General features: G+C 42.6%; 2 protein-coding genes across 4 annotated transcripts in view; one reads left to right on the top strand and one right to left on the bottom strand.

Annotated features, from left to right (window-relative positions):
* The window catches only part of SDHC (succinate dehydrogenase complex subunit C), a 30,379-nt gene extending 20,767 nt beyond the window's left edge, over positions 1-9,612 (top strand). Inside the window, exons 5-6 of the mRNA XM_040230031.1 lie at positions 2,647-2,810; positions 8,748-9,612. Of these exons, the coding sequence (XP_040085965.1) occupies positions 2,647-2,810; positions 8,748-8,852 (269 nt within the window). The 3' untranslated portion in view covers positions 8,853-9,612. The remainder of the gene's footprint in view (positions 1-2,646; positions 2,811-8,747) is intronic.
* Positions 9,613-11,403: 1,791 nt separating this feature from the next.
* Positions 11,404-16,501, bottom strand: part of CFAP126 (cilia and flagella associated protein 126) — a 28,349-nt gene continuing 23,251 nt past the window's right edge. The window contains exons 1-5 of one of the 3 annotated variants that reach the window (XM_040230029.1): positions 15,254-15,526; positions 13,656-13,718; positions 13,381-13,461; positions 12,713-12,889; positions 11,970-12,344 (exon numbers count right to left, since the gene is read on the bottom strand). In XM_040230029.1, the coding sequence (XP_040085963.1) occupies positions 12,078-12,344; positions 12,713-12,889; positions 13,381-13,461; positions 13,656-13,718; positions 15,254-15,280 (615 nt within the window). In that variant the 5' untranslated portion in view covers positions 15,281-15,526 and the 3' untranslated portion in view covers positions 11,970-12,077. Of the gene's footprint in view, positions 12,345-12,712; positions 12,890-13,380; positions 13,719-15,253; positions 15,527-16,501 lie in introns of those variants that run through there. The other 2 variants (XR_005719268.1, XM_040230028.1) reach the window with 2 other exon arrangements.

The raw sequence follows: 16,501 nt of genomic DNA, 5'->3' as shown, positions 1-16,501 counted from the left end.
GCTAGGACTTTGATAATTATATATATAAAGTTGCAGCTGTAAACCAGGGTTCCCATGACCCCTTCCTCAGTTTTGATAATTTACTAGAAGAGCTCACCATAACTCAGGAAGACACTTTATTTAGACATATTGGTTTTCAAAATAAAATAAAAACCAATGGAGGAGATAACACAGGGCAAGGTATACAGGAACTGTGGGTGAAGCTTCCATGCCCTCTCTGGGCACATCACCCTCCTAGCACATCCGTGTGTTCAGTAACCTAGAAGCTGTCCAAATCCTATAGTTTATGGTGGCTTCAGTGCCTAGGCAAGATTGATTAATCATTGGCCATTGGTCATTAGCTCGATCACCAGCCACTCCCAGGTGTGTGTATGTAGTGAGAGGAAGTGGGGAGTAGACAGGGAAGGGGAGGGATGTATGGGACTAAAAGTCCCAATCCTCAAATCATGCTTTGGTCTTCCTGACAGCTAGCGCCCAGCTTCCAGCCTTCTCATTAGTATACAGAAAACTCTGACTCCGGAGTCAAAGAGTTCGGGAGCTGTGTACCAGGATTTGGGGAAAAGACCACATGTGTATTTCTTATTGTGTCACATCTTCAAACACAGAATATCAGTCAGTTAATTCAGTCACAGGTTGGCCAAAGCTTTCTCTTTACAAATGAAAAGTATGTGAGAAGAAATTAAGTATGGAATTTCCCAAGTCCTCTTCTTAATGTTTAGTTTACTGGGAGGCAGAAAATAGACTGTCCTCCTAGAACCTGTTCTAACAGCTAAACAATTTAAATTGGGAAAACAAAGACATTGAAGCTGTCCCATCTAATCACTAAGAAAAATTGAATGGTGCTTTCTATTGACTGCCAAGACCAACTTCAGCCTACTTCTCTGCAATTAAGTGCTGCAACGCAAAGAACTGTGCAGATTGTCAGTAAATCCTGTTGGCACTTCCAGAAGCCCTTGTAAACTTTGATACTTCTTCCCAGTAAACCCCTGTAGATATCACTGCAAAAGAAAATGAAAACATCTTAAAAGGGCCTTCGTGAATGTGTTCAAATGATGATTAAAACTCAGATTGGCAGCACCTGATTGTTGTTTTATCTAAAGTGTTGTCAAACTAATCTCATAATATACTCTGCCTGTCTGCCCCTCTGCAGCCTCTAGTGTGGGGTGGCAGGAGTATTCATGCCCTGAGGGAAAGCAAAACATTTCTGAGAAGCGTTTTTTTTTTTTTTTTTGAGAAGCGTTTTCTAGTATCTAGGGTCTTCCTGGGCCAGGGGTTGAACCTGTGTCCTCTGCATTGGTAGCTTGATTCTTAACCACTGGATCACCAGGAAAGTCCTGGAATCTTTTTTCTCATATTTTCCATTCAAACTCATTTGGATGCAGAACCCATGGGTATGGAGCACTAACTTTATATAGCCTTCTAGTGGGTGTGAAGTGGCTTCTCATAGTTTTGATTTGCATTTCCCTAGTGACTAATGGTATTGAGCATCTTTTCATATACTTATGGACCTTTTACTTCTTTGGAGAGAGACTTATTCACATCCTCTGCCCGTTTTTAAATTAGGTTGCCTTTTTATTGTTGAGCTGTAAGGGTCTTTAATATATTCTGTATTCAAGTCCCTTATCAGATATAACAATGTGCAAAAATTTTCTCTCATTGTATATGTTGTCTTTTTACTTTCTTGTGGGCATTGCTTGTAGCACAAAAGTTTTTTATTTTTTTCCATAGTATTGATTTATCAACACAAATGATTCCTTATTCCATTATTCTTATGTCATAGTTTCATAGTTCAGATTACAGTTCAGTGACAAAACTTCCATGGAACTCAACCTAAAGAAATTCTTTACATTGTGAAATCACTTTGCATTCTGAAAGATACCAGCCTTCCTCATCTCCTCAAAAATCTTTCATGGAATCATAATTTCTGTAGTAGTCTGCATATGCTTGCTTTCTTGCTTCAGCCACAGCAAACTTACAGAAAGCTGCACCCCCAGAATACAGTGAATGCTCCGACAATCTGAAGTTCAGCCACGGTAGTTATTCTCAGCATCAGCGTCCTTCCAGACTAACGGAGAAATGGATGGCCTCCAAAAGTGTTTAATTTTGATGAACTCCAGTTTATTATTTTGTTGCTTCTGGTTTGGTGTCGTATCTAAGAAACCACTGCTGGTCCAAAGTGCTAAAGATTTACTCCTGTGTTTTTTTGGTTTTATGGTTTTAGTTCTTACATTTAGGTCTCTGATTGATTTTGAGTTAAATTTTTGTGTGGTAGAGATTTGATTGATTAAAAAAAAATTTTTTCTCAGTCTTTTCCTTGAACTGAGTATACTGTTTTTATTTTTTTCTTACTGAGATGATATACACAGCAGAGGTGACGTCTAAAGTGATAGGTAAAGTATCTATAGAGAGCAATGTTGGATGAAGGATTAAGATGCTAAAATATATAGTCTAAGTTTAAGAGACTGGAGGCAGATTCCATGGAACCTTTCTCCTACTACACATGTGAACATTAGTTTAAATCTTCCCCATTTTAAATTGGTTTAGAATTGTGTGAAGTGCTAGGGGCTGTCATAGAAACAAGTTTTACATGTTTTATTGGTTGTAGCTGATGGACCGCTGTGATGGGCTTACTTTGTTTCTCCTCAGGAGTATCTCTTTTTGGCTTGTCGGCCCTCTTGGTCCCTGGGAGCTTTGAGTCTCATTTGGAATTTGTGAAGTCCCTGTGTTTGGGGCCAGCACTGATCCACACAGCCAAATTTGCACTTGTCTTCCCTCTCATGTATCACACCTGGAATGGGATCCGACACTTGGTAAGTTAATTGTAGACCTGTACATTTTCTAGGTGAAAGGAATGGAGAGACTCAGGATTCTCGTCCCTGGTCTGGGTTTAGTACTGTTCTTAAAGTTAGTTGTGTTCGATGTTTGCTCAAGGGCCTCTTGGACAAAGCTAAACTAGATTGCCTGGGCCCTGCTAGGCAGCACAGCTGGTGATGTAGCTGAGCACTGGACATAGACCTGGCAGATGCTTTCAGGGTCTCCATGAACTCTTCCAGCTTTAAGAGGGTCATTACTAAAAGAGACCCCTGAAGCCAGGCCACATATCTGGCATAGAAGGCATATTTATAAGACAGAAATTGTTACCTGTTGTGTAAGGCACTGTTGTAGACATTGGAGGTTCATTTATGAACTAGGTAACATAATTACTGCTTTCAGTCTTAATCTTCCCATCAAGACAGAGTGACAAAGCTGGAGTCAAGTATACTGATTATTATTAACTTGATATTGGATTATATTAACTGCTTTTGTTTTTTATTTGTTTTGAGCTATTAGAATAGGACCAACTTCAACAAGAAACCGAGTGTCTAGGATCTCAATATTGAGTTTAGAAATCTTTTGACAGCCTGATCTCTGTCCAAGTTGCCTCCTACATGAGCTTGGGGTCAGTTCAAACTGGTGTCACCTTCTTTTTTTTAAGGAATCAAACCTGCCCCAGCTCAGGGATCAGTCTCTCCTACAGCACTTTAAGATTTATATTTTGTGGTCTCCCTACCCCTGGTCTTGCTTTCTTTGTCAGGAGGATAATTACAGCTTCCTTCTTTATGGTTTTTCATTCTCTCTCACCCTGAGCCATCTGTCAGTTGGATATTGTTGCCTTAATTTGACCTTTTGTAACTTCCACATTAGAGCTTAGAGACAAGCACTTTCTGAATTTTAGTCTGGTCCAATAGACAGTTTAATGGAATCAGAAAAGTGAGAGACTAAATGACCTATTAAATTAAGTGTTTCTATAACTGTTCCCTGGGGCAGTGTTCAGTTTGATTCAAAATGACTTCACTTCCCTCAGGGGGAGGGGAGAGAGAGGGAGAGCATTTCCATTAATGACTTCTTATTCCATGGAACAAAGCTCTCCAATAAAATCAGCTGATCAGCTTCCTCTGTTGGCATCCTGGCTCAGGCAGGGACTTGCAATATATTTGCTTTTGTCTCAGAATGGGGGGAGGGAAGGGGAAGAGATTTTATAAAATGTCAGAACTCAGTCAGGGCTTTTCTTAAGCCCTTAAATCTGCTTTTGTTTGTTCTTCTAGCAAGTCCTGGCTCTGAGTGTGGGACAGGATTTTGTTCTCTGTGACAGTCCATAGTTCTTGCACTCTGAGCTTGACAATTGTGCTGCCAGAAGATCTAACAAGGCTCTATCCCCTGGTGGTCTGGTGGCTAGGATTCCTGGTTTTCATCCAGGCTATCCAGGTTCAGTTCCTGGGCAGGGAACTAAGATCTTTCTCTAGGACTGCTCACTGCTGTCTCTCCAAGGTCACATCCAGAACTTTCCCTGTATATTCACATTCATGTAAATGCATATCTACCCTTACATTAAAAGAAAAAAAGAATCTAATATAGTGGAGGGTGGAATTGATGAAAGAGAGTAGGAAGTGACAGGGTCTCTGATATGCTAGAGAATATCCCCCTATCACCACCACCCAGTAGGACTCAACTTTTCTGTAAAGCATTGTACCTTTATTTTTTTTTGAAAGCACTGTGCCCCATGAATAGTATGAAAAGGCAAAAAGGTATGACACTGAAAGATGAACTCCCCAGGTTGGTAGGTGCCCAATACGCTACTGGAGAAGAGGGTAGAAATCACTCCAGAAAGAATGAAGAGACAGAGCCAAAGCAAAAACAACACCCAGTTGTGGATGTGACTGGTGATGGAAGTAAAGTCCGTTGCTGTAAAGAACAATATTGCATAGGACCTGGACTGTTAGGTCCATGAATCAAGGTAAATTAGAAGTGGTCAAACAGGAGATGGCAAAAGTGAAGATCGACGTTTTAGGAATCAGTGAACTAAAATGGACTGGAATGGGTGAATTTAATTCAAATGACCATTATATTTCCTACTATGGGCAAGAATCCCTTAGAAGAAATGAAATAGCCCTCCTAGTCAACCAAAGAGTCCGAAATGCAGTACTTGGATGCAGTCTCAAAAATGACAGAATGATCTCTTCATTTCCAAGGCAAACCATTCAGTATCACAGTAATCCAAGCCTATGCCCCAGCCAGTAATGCTGAAGAAGCTGAAGTTGAACCGTTCTATGAAGACCTACTAGACCTTCTAGAATTAACACACAAAAAAGATGTCCTTTTCATTATAGGGGACTGGAATGCAAAAGTAGGAAGTCAAGAGATACTTTGAGTAACAAGCAAATTTGGCCTTGGAATACAAAATGAAGCAGGGCAAAGGCTAACAGAGTTTTGCTAAGAGAACGCACTGGTCATAACAAACACCTTCTTCCAATAACATAAGAGAACACTCTACACATGGACATCACCAGATGATCAACACCAAAATCAGATTGATTATATTCTTTGCAGCCAAAAATGGAGAAGCGCTATACAGTCAGCAAACACAAGACCAGGAGCTGACTGTGGCTCAGATTATGAACTCCTTATTGCCAAATTCAGACTTTAATTGAAGAAAGTGGGGAAAACCACTAGACCATTCAGGTATGACCTAAATCAAATCCCTTATGATTATACAGTGGAAGTGAGAAATAGATTTAAGGGACTATATCTGATAAGACGGAGTGCCTGATGAACTATGGACGGAGATTCGTGACATTGTACAGGAGACAGGGATCAAGACCATCCCCAAGGAAAAGAAATGCAAAAAAGCAAAATGGCTGTCTGGGGAGGCCTTACAAATAGCTGAGAAAAGAAGAGAAGCTAAAGGCAAAGGAGAAAAGAAAAGATATACGCATCTGAATGCAGAGCTCCAAAGAATAGCAACAAGAGATAAGAAAGCCTAAATGATCAGTGCAAAGATATAGAGGAAAACAATAGACTGGGAAAGGCTAGAGATCTTGATCTCTTCAAGAAAATTAGAGATACCAGGGGAACATTCATGTAAAGATGAGCACAGTAAAGGACAGAAACCATATGGACCTAACAGAAGCAGAAGATATTAAGAAGAGGTGGCAAGAATACACAGAAGAACTATACAAAAAAAATCTTCATGACACAGATAACCACGATGGTGTGATCACTCACCTAGTGCCAGACATCCTGGAGTGCAAAGTCAAGTGGGCCTTAGGAAGCATCACTATGAACAAAGCTAGTGGAGGGGATGGAATTCCAGTTGAGCTATTTCAAATCCTAAAAGATGATGCTGTGAAAGGGCTGTACTCAATATGCCAGCAAATTTGGAAAACTCAGCAGTGGCCACAGGACTGGAAAAGGTCAGTTTTCATTCCAGTCCACAAGAAAGGCAATGCCAAAGAACGTTCAAATTACTGCACAATTGCATTCATCTCACACGCAAGCAAAGTAATGCTCAAAATTCTCCAAGCCAGGCTTTAGTAGTACATGAACCAAGAACTTCCAGATGTTTAAACTGGATTTAGGAAAGGCAGGGGAACCAGAGATCAAATTGCCAGCATCCATTGGATCATCGAAAAAGCGAGAGAGTTACAGAAAAACATCTATTTCTGCTTCATTGATTATGTCAAAGCCTTTGTGTGGATCACCGCAAACTGGAAAATTCTGAAAGAGATGGGAATACCAGACCACCTGACCTGCCTCCTGAGAAATCTGCATGCAGGTCAAGAAACAACAGTTAGAATCAGACATGAACAACAGACTGGTTCCAAATTGTAAAAGGAGTATGTCACGGCTGTATATTGTCACCCTGTTTATTTAACTTACGTGCAGAGTACATCATGCGAAATGCTGGACTGGATGAAGCACAAGCTGGAATCAGAATTGCTGGGAGAAACATCAATAACCTCAGACAGGCAGATGACACCACCCTTATGGCAGAAAGTGAAGAGGAGCTAGAGAGCCTCTTGATGAAAGTGAAAAGAGTGAAGAAGCTGGCTTAAAGCCCAACATTCAGAAAACTAAGATCATGGCATCTGATCCCATCACTTCATGGCAAATAGATGGGGAAACAGTGGAAACAGTTAGGGGCTATTTTCTTGGGCTCCAGAATCACTGCAGATGGTGACTGCTGCCATTAAATTAAAAGACGCTTGCTCCTTGGAAGAAAAGCTGTGACCAACCTAGACAGCATATTAAAAAGCAGAGACATTACTTCACCAACAAAGGTCTGTCTAGTCGAAGCTATGGATTTTCCAGTAGTCATGTATAGATGTGAGAGTTGGACCATAAAGAAAGCTGAGCACTGAATGCTTTTGAACTGTGGTGTTGGAGAAGACTCTTGAGAGTCCCTTGGACTGCAAGGAGATCCAACCAGTCTATCCTAAAGGAAGTCATTCCTGAATATTCATTGAAAGGAGTAATGCTGAAGCTGAAACTCCAATACATTGGGCCACCTGATGCGAAGAACTGACTCATTTCCCACCCTGATGCTGAAAAAGATTGAAGGTGGGAGAAGGGGATGACAGAGGATGAGATGGTTGGATGGCATCACTGACTCGATTGATATGAGTTTGAGCAAGCTTTGGTAGCTGGTGATGGACAGGGAGGCCTGGCGTGCTGCAGGCCATGGGGCTGCAAAGAGTTGGACTCTACTGAGCAACTGAACAGCACTGTTCTTTATAAGCAAGCAACTGTTTGTCTTTTTGACTCATAATCTTATCTAGGTAGAAGCTGTTTGACACCTGAGGTAGGGACATCGTCTCATCTTGATTTTTTCCAGGCTCTGATTTTTCTCTGAAGCATTCATTCTTAAAGTGTGGGCTTATTTGTGTTGATGCAGTCGTGTGTGGAAAGTGTGAAACCTGAAGACTCTGCTTTTGCCCTGGGAGAGCTTTTAGAATAAGATACGTTGATATCCCTAGGGCACAAGAGAGTCTAAATCAGTGTTTTTTAAACTGTGTTTTTTGACTCGGTGGGTAGAAAATGTATTTAGTGGGTTGCTGCCAACAAAAAAGAACTTTAAATAGAATATACCATACAGAATATAACACAGAAGGTGTTGATAAATATTGCATATTGTTTCATGAGCTTTTATATATAAAATATATATACACAGACATTGGGTACTAACTAAAAAGATATTTCTTAGTGGTGGGGGCATGTCATAGTCAAAACAAAATTGAGTCTAGATCCCAAGAGTGGTTTTTTTTTTTTTTGGCCGTGCCTTGACTCATGTGGGATTACCCCCACACACACCAGGGATTGAACCGCCTGCATTGGAAGTGTGGAGTCTTAACCACTGGACCACCAGGGAATTCCCCAAAGAGTATTAAAAAAAAAAAAAATACTAGTTTCCCAATGGACAAATGTTGCTTCCCAAAGAGGATTCAGAGGTTGACTATATCTAAAAAACCATGTATTATATCCCCATTTTGGAGATTAACAGTGTGCATTAGTAAATTGTTTGAGAAGTCTTGTATTTAAACAGTTGCCAAATTTATTTGACCTCAGAACTTTTTTTTCCCCACATGTAATGCCTTTTAACATTCTGAGAAACTAGTTTTTGGAGAAACACACTTTGGAAAACCTTGATCTGGTTTTGTTGTCACAAGGGAAAGTTTTATCTGTTTAGTCTGAAAGTTCTTACATATAGGGACTGAGGATTGATTCCCTTTACTGTCATTGGGATAAGAGGGTGGCAGGTACCATATTGTGGGTTTCAAGGAAGGTGAAGGTCACAGATAAGGGAGAAGTGCTTTTCTCTAGAATCATGCTGAGAGAAATTGCCTGTTTCTAAGTTGAGTTCTTTTCTGAGAAAGGAGCTATGAGAGTGACCAGGACCCTGATTGCTGAAATTTTTTTTCTTATTTTTACAGATGTGGGACCTAGGAAAAGGCCTGACGATTTCCCAGCTACACCAGTCTGGAGTGGCTGTCCTGGTTCTTACTGTGTTGTCCTCTGTAGGGCTGGCAGCCATGTGAAGAGCCGAAGTTCCCAGTGTCGTCATCCTACAAATTATCACATTGACCTGTCTTCCTGTTTGTTACTCTTGTCTTTGGCCAGGGCAAAGTTCTTCTCATTTGTTTAGACCCTTCTTTGCTTGCAGATCCCCTTGGAGCTCAGCAGTAGAGTACCTTACAGAACCATAACGGTGGAAAAGGGTCCAGTTTTCCCCTTATTTCTAAGGATGGAATGACTGCAAAAACTCCCTTTTCTTGCCCCCGGCTTGCAGCCTACTCTGGGCTTGGGAGCCTTCTTTCTCTCTCCATGTTAGGCCTTGATTTATGCTGAGGGTCAGCCTTTGGCTCCTTCTTCCTGAGACAGTGGAAACAATGCCAGCTCTGTGGCCTCTGCCATGGGGACTGGGAGTGGGGATTTGGGTGCCACTGCCTGTGGGTTGCTGGCTCAAAGGACAATTCTGTCCATTGGTCAGAGCCCAGGGTCTTCAGCACCCACACAGTGTGACTGGAAGGAGGGGGGTGGGGGTGGAGGAGAATTAGCCTGTCCTAGCTAGCGGGAGATAAAAAGAGTTAAGTTGGCTCTTGGAGCAGGTCTTGGGGAGAAGATATATAGATTTTGATGGAAGAAGAAAATCCGGAAAATTATTGTTGACTCCATTACGGGTTATTTCTTTTCCTTGTGTTTCCAGAAAAACCACACCTTTTACTGTCATGTTTTCTAATCCAGAATCACATGACATCTTTTTCTGAAACTGAATTAAAATTGTTATTTTGCCTTTGACTCTCGTTGATACTTTGAGAAACCAAGACAGTGGCGACTGGAGAGGAGGAGCCAGTTTCCTCCCTGCCCCGTCTGGTCTCCCTCTGGTCTCCTCTCAGGTGCTTGCGTCTCCCAATCTTACCTTCCTCAGGAGGGAAGCAATTTGTCCTTTTAAGTGAGCACTGGAAAAATTATCAGGGAATCAAACAAAAGTAGCTAGGGATTTAATATGCAGAAACCTCAGAGAAGAAAGCAGGAGAAAGGAAGTTAAGCTGTGGAGAGCTTTTAGTTTGTTACAAACTCTGGAATCCCATTGAGAATGGATTATAAACCCCAAGGTACAGTTCAGCGAGTTATAATCCATTGGAACAATGGAGGGGATGGCCAAGGGACCAGGAGCTAAGTCTGTAAATCAGGGGAGGGAAGAGTGGAGGGTAGAAAGAGATTGTTGGAAACCTGGCAGACATTTTATGGTTTTAGGAGAAAACTTGGTACTTTCCTAATCCATATAGGCCAGGCTTTTGGGACCCTAGCTCCCTATGGTGGGAGTGCTGTTTTGATAGTCTTTGGAAACGCTGGGGTGAGGATCTCCTTAGTGTGTCACTCTGAGTTGCTCGCCAGCCAGGTAAAGCTTTGGGTTGGAGAGAAGTAGCAGTGCCTGTGATTGGTGTCAGTTGGAGAGGAAGACCTTGCTTGGCTGCCTCATCAGTCTTCATCCCAGCTCCCAGTAGTCCTTGGCTTTAATTGATGATCACGTCTCCCTTTTTGCTATACTGGCCCTGAGAAGTCTTTGGAGCCTTCTCCAGCGCACACTGGGGGCTTCCCTTGTGGCTTAAACAGTAAAGAATCTGCCTGCCGTGCAGGAAACCTGCGTTCAGTCCATGGGTCGGAAAGGTCCCTTGGAGAATGGGATGCTAACCCACTCCAGTATTCTTGCCTGGAGAATCCCATGGACAGAGGAGCATGGTGGGCTTCAGTCCATGGAGTCGCAAAGCATTGGATAGGACTGAGCGACTAACAGGCTTTCTAGTGCACACCACGTATCCTCTGTACTTGTCCTCAGAGTGAGGCATCCATGCTCACAAGGGAACAACTGGGTATTAGAACTGGGAAAGGTTTGGCAAGTGCATTAAATGTAACAGCCAGTGCCAGGAAGTTGCAGAACAGGGATAAAGATAAACAGGAATGAGAGGCTGGGAAATGGATAGGGGACTTTTTTGGTGGCTTCTTAATCATTCAGGTGATTGGGTCAGGGGAGTGGCAGAGTGGTCATCATGTATGTAATTCTGCCCCAACTTTCTACTTGCCCGTCGCCCTTTATTTTTCTTCTCTGTCTCATCACTTCTGTAGCTGCAGTTTTCAAATTGTATTTGTATTTTTGCTTAAGTTTTGCTTTTACCACTCTAGGTTCTCCTGTGTGTTCTGTCATATCAGATATGATCTCTTAGACAAGGGTCATGTCTCCTGACCTGGCATCCTGTTGCTTTTCTTCCCCACCTCCAAGTGCACGTACACCTGCTTTACTCTAAATGATTGTACTTCTGACTTTGAAGTTGTAGTTCATGCTCGGGGTGAAAAGTGAGGGGGGTATTTATTTCCTCCAACCCTTCTAATTATGGGTTAAAAGAGGTGGCCAGGGTGACCTCAGGTGGCCTTGGCCTGCAGCAGCTTAGAGCAGGGCTTGGTATCCCAGCCAGAGATTGAGGCTGGGCCGCAGCAGTGAAAGCACCAAATCCTAGCTACTAGACCAGTGGTCAGTGGCAAGGGCCCTGGCCCTCGACTTTGCAGAAAAGAACTACCACAGAGAAAGTCGTGAAGCAAGTAAGGCATTTATTAAGAAGAAAAAGAGTATAATACATGTGGATAGGCACACAGGCAGACTGTCCCAGACTTGTGCCCTTGAAGCGGTTTGAATTATGAGTTATTTCTTGTTGGTGTCCTTTGGCCAGTCATTTTGATTTGTCTGGTTCACAGTCCATATGTGGTATATCAGGATTCTCTCAGGTGAGTGCACACATCTCTTAGCCAAGGTGGATTCTACTGAAGAGGCGTTATGGGTAGAGCATCCCTTGACATTGCTCCCCGCTTCTGCCTGCAGGGAGCCTTTCTGCGCATGTGTGGTTGGGGAGGTCTCCTGACTTCCAGAATGAGAAATAAGTGGTTTGAACAGGGCCCAGCCTCCTCCCTTAATTGTCCTGCTATTGTCTTGGAGTGGACTTTCAGTTTATAGGGAATGAATCTCCAATCGCTTTACCTTGGGGGAGTGAGGTGAGGGGTGCCCATCTACCTCCTACCTAAAGAACTGAAGAGAAAAATTTCAAGTCAGTAAAAGATTCAACATAGAGTGTTACTAACACAAAATTGTAAAGCAACTATACTCCAATAACAAAAAAAAAAAAGTTTATTTTACAAATTTGCCTTTATTCCCATCTGTAATTTCCCTGATTAGGGGGGGTCTTCCTCAAGCCACTCGGTCCCTTAGTCCCTTACGGAGTTGTGGGTTTGCATTTCTGGACCTCGGCTAGATTACGGCCTGCATGGGGCAAACATGGGCTTCCAGGTGGGCACTTTGGAGGGTTGAGTGGGCTTTGGGGGCCTGGAGTGTGACCTGCAGAGGGATGTGAGCTTTGGAGTTGATCTGGGGAATTGAGATTTGAGGCTGGGGAGCTTGGGATTATGGTGGGACTTGGTGCTTGTTGTACAGTCTTTGTGATAGACTTCTTGAGTTTCTTCTGACTGTCTGGATCATGGGGCTGTCAGGTAGAACAGAAGAGACAATTATGTTTCCGGTTAGGCCTAGATCATTCTCAATCCATCTCAATTCTAAATCCCCTTCTCCCCATCCCATGGGCAAGAAGTCAGGTTTCCAATACGAGTTAAATTGGTAACCATTAACCTCCCCTTGAGATCAGATCATTTTGTACTTTGTGAAGGGGGAGATGGGTGGGGTGGATAAGATGTCCTTAGCTTATCCCTTCAGGCTCAAGAGGTTGCTTAAGGACTAGACAGGATAAGACAATTGGTTAAAGGTTCCCCCTGCTGGGATTGTGGTAGTATAACAATAGACATTTCTGAGGTTGAAAAGAAAATAGGATTGAGGTTAAGTGGTAGAAATAGATACCTTGCCGAAGATTTCAGGACGCAACCCATTGGAGGCCTTGAGTAAATCAGGATTTTTCTGTATCCATTTGGTGAGGGAGGCGGCACCAGCAGCTGTACGGGAGGTCAGGGTCGCCCGAGCAGGGGGTATCTTCAGAGGCATTTGCCAGGTACCCATGAAGGAGCCCCAAGGACTTGCCTAAACGAAAAAAGATGGGGTTCCTCAACAGGGCTTCTCACTTGCCGTAACTGGCCTATTGGCAGGTCTGTTCTGTTTGTGTTAGTTGCATCTTTTTACCTTTGGGATTGTCACGAAACAAGACTGAAAGCATAACTTCCCCAATCTTTTCCCCTTTCTCATTTAGGTTGCCCTAGTTTTTTAATCCCCTTTACCTCCACTGGCTTAAACTCTACACCCTTAGCCTAAGTTTGGCTGGGTACCCACTATACAAGTATTATCACCTGAAGGTGTTCATTTTATACCAATCATTCATCAGCTTAAGGAGTTCTGGGTGTTAAACTTATCCTGTTGGCTGGAAGTTTGGGACCACTCTTGTTACAATGTGAATTAGGTTGCACTTTAATCTTCCAAGTAGTGCCTGCAGGAGATTACAAGTCTTCCCTCTGTTACTCCAGTTCTATGCCTTGGTTCTTTAACTTTCTAGATGAGAATAGAGATGAATATCTCACCTTGGAACGGGGCACTGAAGGCAACAGATGACCACGATCATTGGCAATAATCTGAGTGTAGCCTTCATGGGAAGAAATCCTCTGGGGTAGAGGTAGAGAGAAAAGTGCTTGTGAAGATGGAGTGGAAAAGTGGGAGAAAGTATCTGAAGGGCTTAAATTTGAATTAAGGGCTGAGGGAGAGGAGGCTATGGGAATGCAAAGAATGCTGAAAGAGTTTAGGTGCCAGTGAATTACACAGAGTATGATGTAAAGAGGGTGCACTGAAGCTGGAATACCTCTTTTGTTGGCTTCGCAAGAGACCAGTTCTGCAGATACTTGGGTGAGAAAGGTTTTTCGTACTGTGGAGAGAAAGATACGAATCCCTGAGACTCAAAGGTCCCAAGTCCAGGAAATGATAGGTAGACACAGTTCTTTAGATTTGAAGACCAAAAGCATGAACAACCATGCCAAGTAAGCTTTAACTCACTGCAGAGAGGACGTAAGTCGTTTTATCTGTGTGCTGTCCAACATGAAGCCACTAGCCACATGTGGCTCTTGAGCCCTGGAAATGTGACCAGTCCAAATTGAGGTGCTTTGTATGTACAGTCAGCCCTTGAACATCATGGGTTTGAACCATGCAAGTTAACTTACAGATTTTTTTCAAAAAATATGTACTATATTACTACATGATCAATAGTTGGTTGAATCTGTGAATGTGGAACCCTGGATATGGAGGGCTGACTGTTAAGTTAGATGCAGATTTTCAATTGTGTGGGATCTGTGCCCTAATCCCTGCCTTGTTCAAGGGTCAGCTATATAAAGAATACTGGATTTTGAAGATTTAGTACCAAAAAAAGGGAATGTGAAACATCTAAGTATAATTTAAAATATTGATTAAATGTTAGAAATAATATTTTGGACTTACCAGGGTAAATTAAATATATTATTAAAATTAACTTTCTTTTAAATGTTTCTCATGTAGCTTCCAACCCACTCCAGTACTCTTGTCTGGAAAATCCCATGGATGGAGGAGCCCTGGTAGGCTGCAGTCCATGGGGTTGCGAAGAGTCGGACACGACTGAGTGACTTCACTTTCACTTTTCACTTTCATGCATTGGAGAAGGAAATGGCAACCCACTCTAGTGTTCTTGCCTGGAGAATCCCAGGGACGGCGGAGCCTGGTGGGCTGCCGTCTGTGGGGTTGCACAGAGTCGGACACGACTGAAGTGACTTAGCAGCAACAGCAGCATGTAGCTACTAGAAAATTTGAAGTTACATCTGTGATTCACATTATCTTTTTATTATAGTGCTGGTCTAGACCAGGGTCAGCAAACTCTGGCCCATGGGCCAAATCCATCCTCCTGTCTGTTTTGAGATGGCCTGAGAAAGCTAAGAACTGTTCTTAATAGATGAAAATTTGCAGTTGATTTGATAAAAGGGAACACTAACTTTGTATCCAATTAAGCAAAAATATTTTCTCATCCTATAAGAATTTCATTCTTTTCATTAATAATATAAAAAATTATACTGTTATTATATTTTGAATTTTGTCAAAAATTTTATGGAAAATGTTTTCTCTCATACCTATATAGTATCTTTGATTTTATCACTTGGCCCAAAGAGGCTAAAATATTTCCTCTCTGGCCCTTTTCAGAAAAAAAATTTGCTGACTTCTGGGTTAGAGCCTACAAACTTGACCCAGAAATACTTATTACTTGTACTTTGGGCCCTCCCTCCCCTGAGAGCCAAGGAGGTTAAAAAAAAAAAATACTATCACATAGCACTTTTTTTTTTTTGTCTATTCAGTAATCAGAATCCTATGGGAGGGGTCAGGCAAAAGGTGGACTCTGGAAGGCAAAATTAAATGTTAAAGAAAAGGAAAAAAAGTGCTTACCTGGTTGGCACTGTAGTTAGTGGCCATGATCCTGCCACTTCCTGCTGTTTACCTTTGTTGCCTGGCAACCACAGAAGGCAGCCCTTGCAGGACAGCCTCGCAATTAGCAGGGGCTGCCTTTTGCTTCTTCTTATTCATTTTACTGGCTGATAGTGCCCCCAGTATTCTGCCCTGAAACTTAGGTGCATTTTCATTTTAGAGATGTGAGGGACAGAGTAAATAAATGGGGGGAAACTGGTTGAATAGCGGCCCTGACTTTTCTAGCGTAACTTCCAGGTTCTTAGCATGCTTAAGAACTTCCAGGTTGTTTTTGACTGGGCTCTTCAACCACCCTAGCAAATCATGGCGCCCAAGAGCAGTGTTTGTTCATTGGGTGGAGTGGTATAATGTACAACATGGTTTAGAGCCAGACACTGGGGTTTGAGTCCTTATTCAACACAGGAGCATGGGAACTGTGTGATATAAAGCAGTTGACATCCCTTCACTGAATTTCTGTAGTCATTTGTATTGTGAAGACAATCTACTAGGACCTTTACAGGGAAGCGAGGTAAAGTGAGTAAAGTACTAAATAATGTGCTCAGTACTGCCAAGACCCTGTTTACAGGGTCCACTGTTTCATTTTCTCAGACAGAACAAAGGAATGATGTTTTAAAAAACCAGTTGATCCAGATTTGTCCCCAGAAAGAAAAACATATCTTATCCTTTGTCCTTAATTGACTCCTGTCTCTACCATCACTCTCTAGAATCATGCTGCTGCTGCTAAGTCGCGTCAGTCATGTCTGACTCTGTGTGACCCCATAGACAGACGCCCACCAGGCTCCCCCGTCCCTGGGATTCTCCAGGCAAGAACACTGGAGTGGGGTGCCATTTCCTTCTCCAATGCATGAAAGTGAAAAGTGAAAGTGAAGTCGTTCAGTCGGTGTCCGACTCTCAGCGACCCCATGGAGGAGCCCACCAGGCTCCTCCGTCCATGGGATTCTCTAGGCAAGAGTACTGGAGTGGGGTGCCATTGCCTTCTCCGCTCTAGAATCATAGAGCCTAAGAATACAGGTGCTTGATGTTGGCTGGGTTGAGGTGGAATTCGGAGTTGGTGCCATGAGATTGAGCAGGGATGATGAAAGAACGCTGTAGTGTGGAAAGTAACAGATTTAGAAGATGAAGTGGTGATGCTAGGACACAAACCTATTATCTGTTGGATTAGGCGACCTCTCTGAGACTCATTTAAAATGACATTATCAGCCCCATCTA

The sequence above is a fragment of the Oryx dammah genome, unplaced genomic scaffold (assembly GCF_014754425.2).
Source record: "Oryx dammah isolate SB20612 unplaced genomic scaffold, SCBI_Odam_1.1 HiC_scaffold_28, whole genome shotgun sequence".
NCBI classification, from domain to species: domain Eukaryota; kingdom Metazoa; phylum Chordata; class Mammalia; order Artiodactyla; family Bovidae; genus Oryx; species Oryx dammah.
The sequence above is the reverse complement of the archived record's forward strand: the minus strand, read 5'-3'. Positions and strand labels throughout refer to the sequence as shown.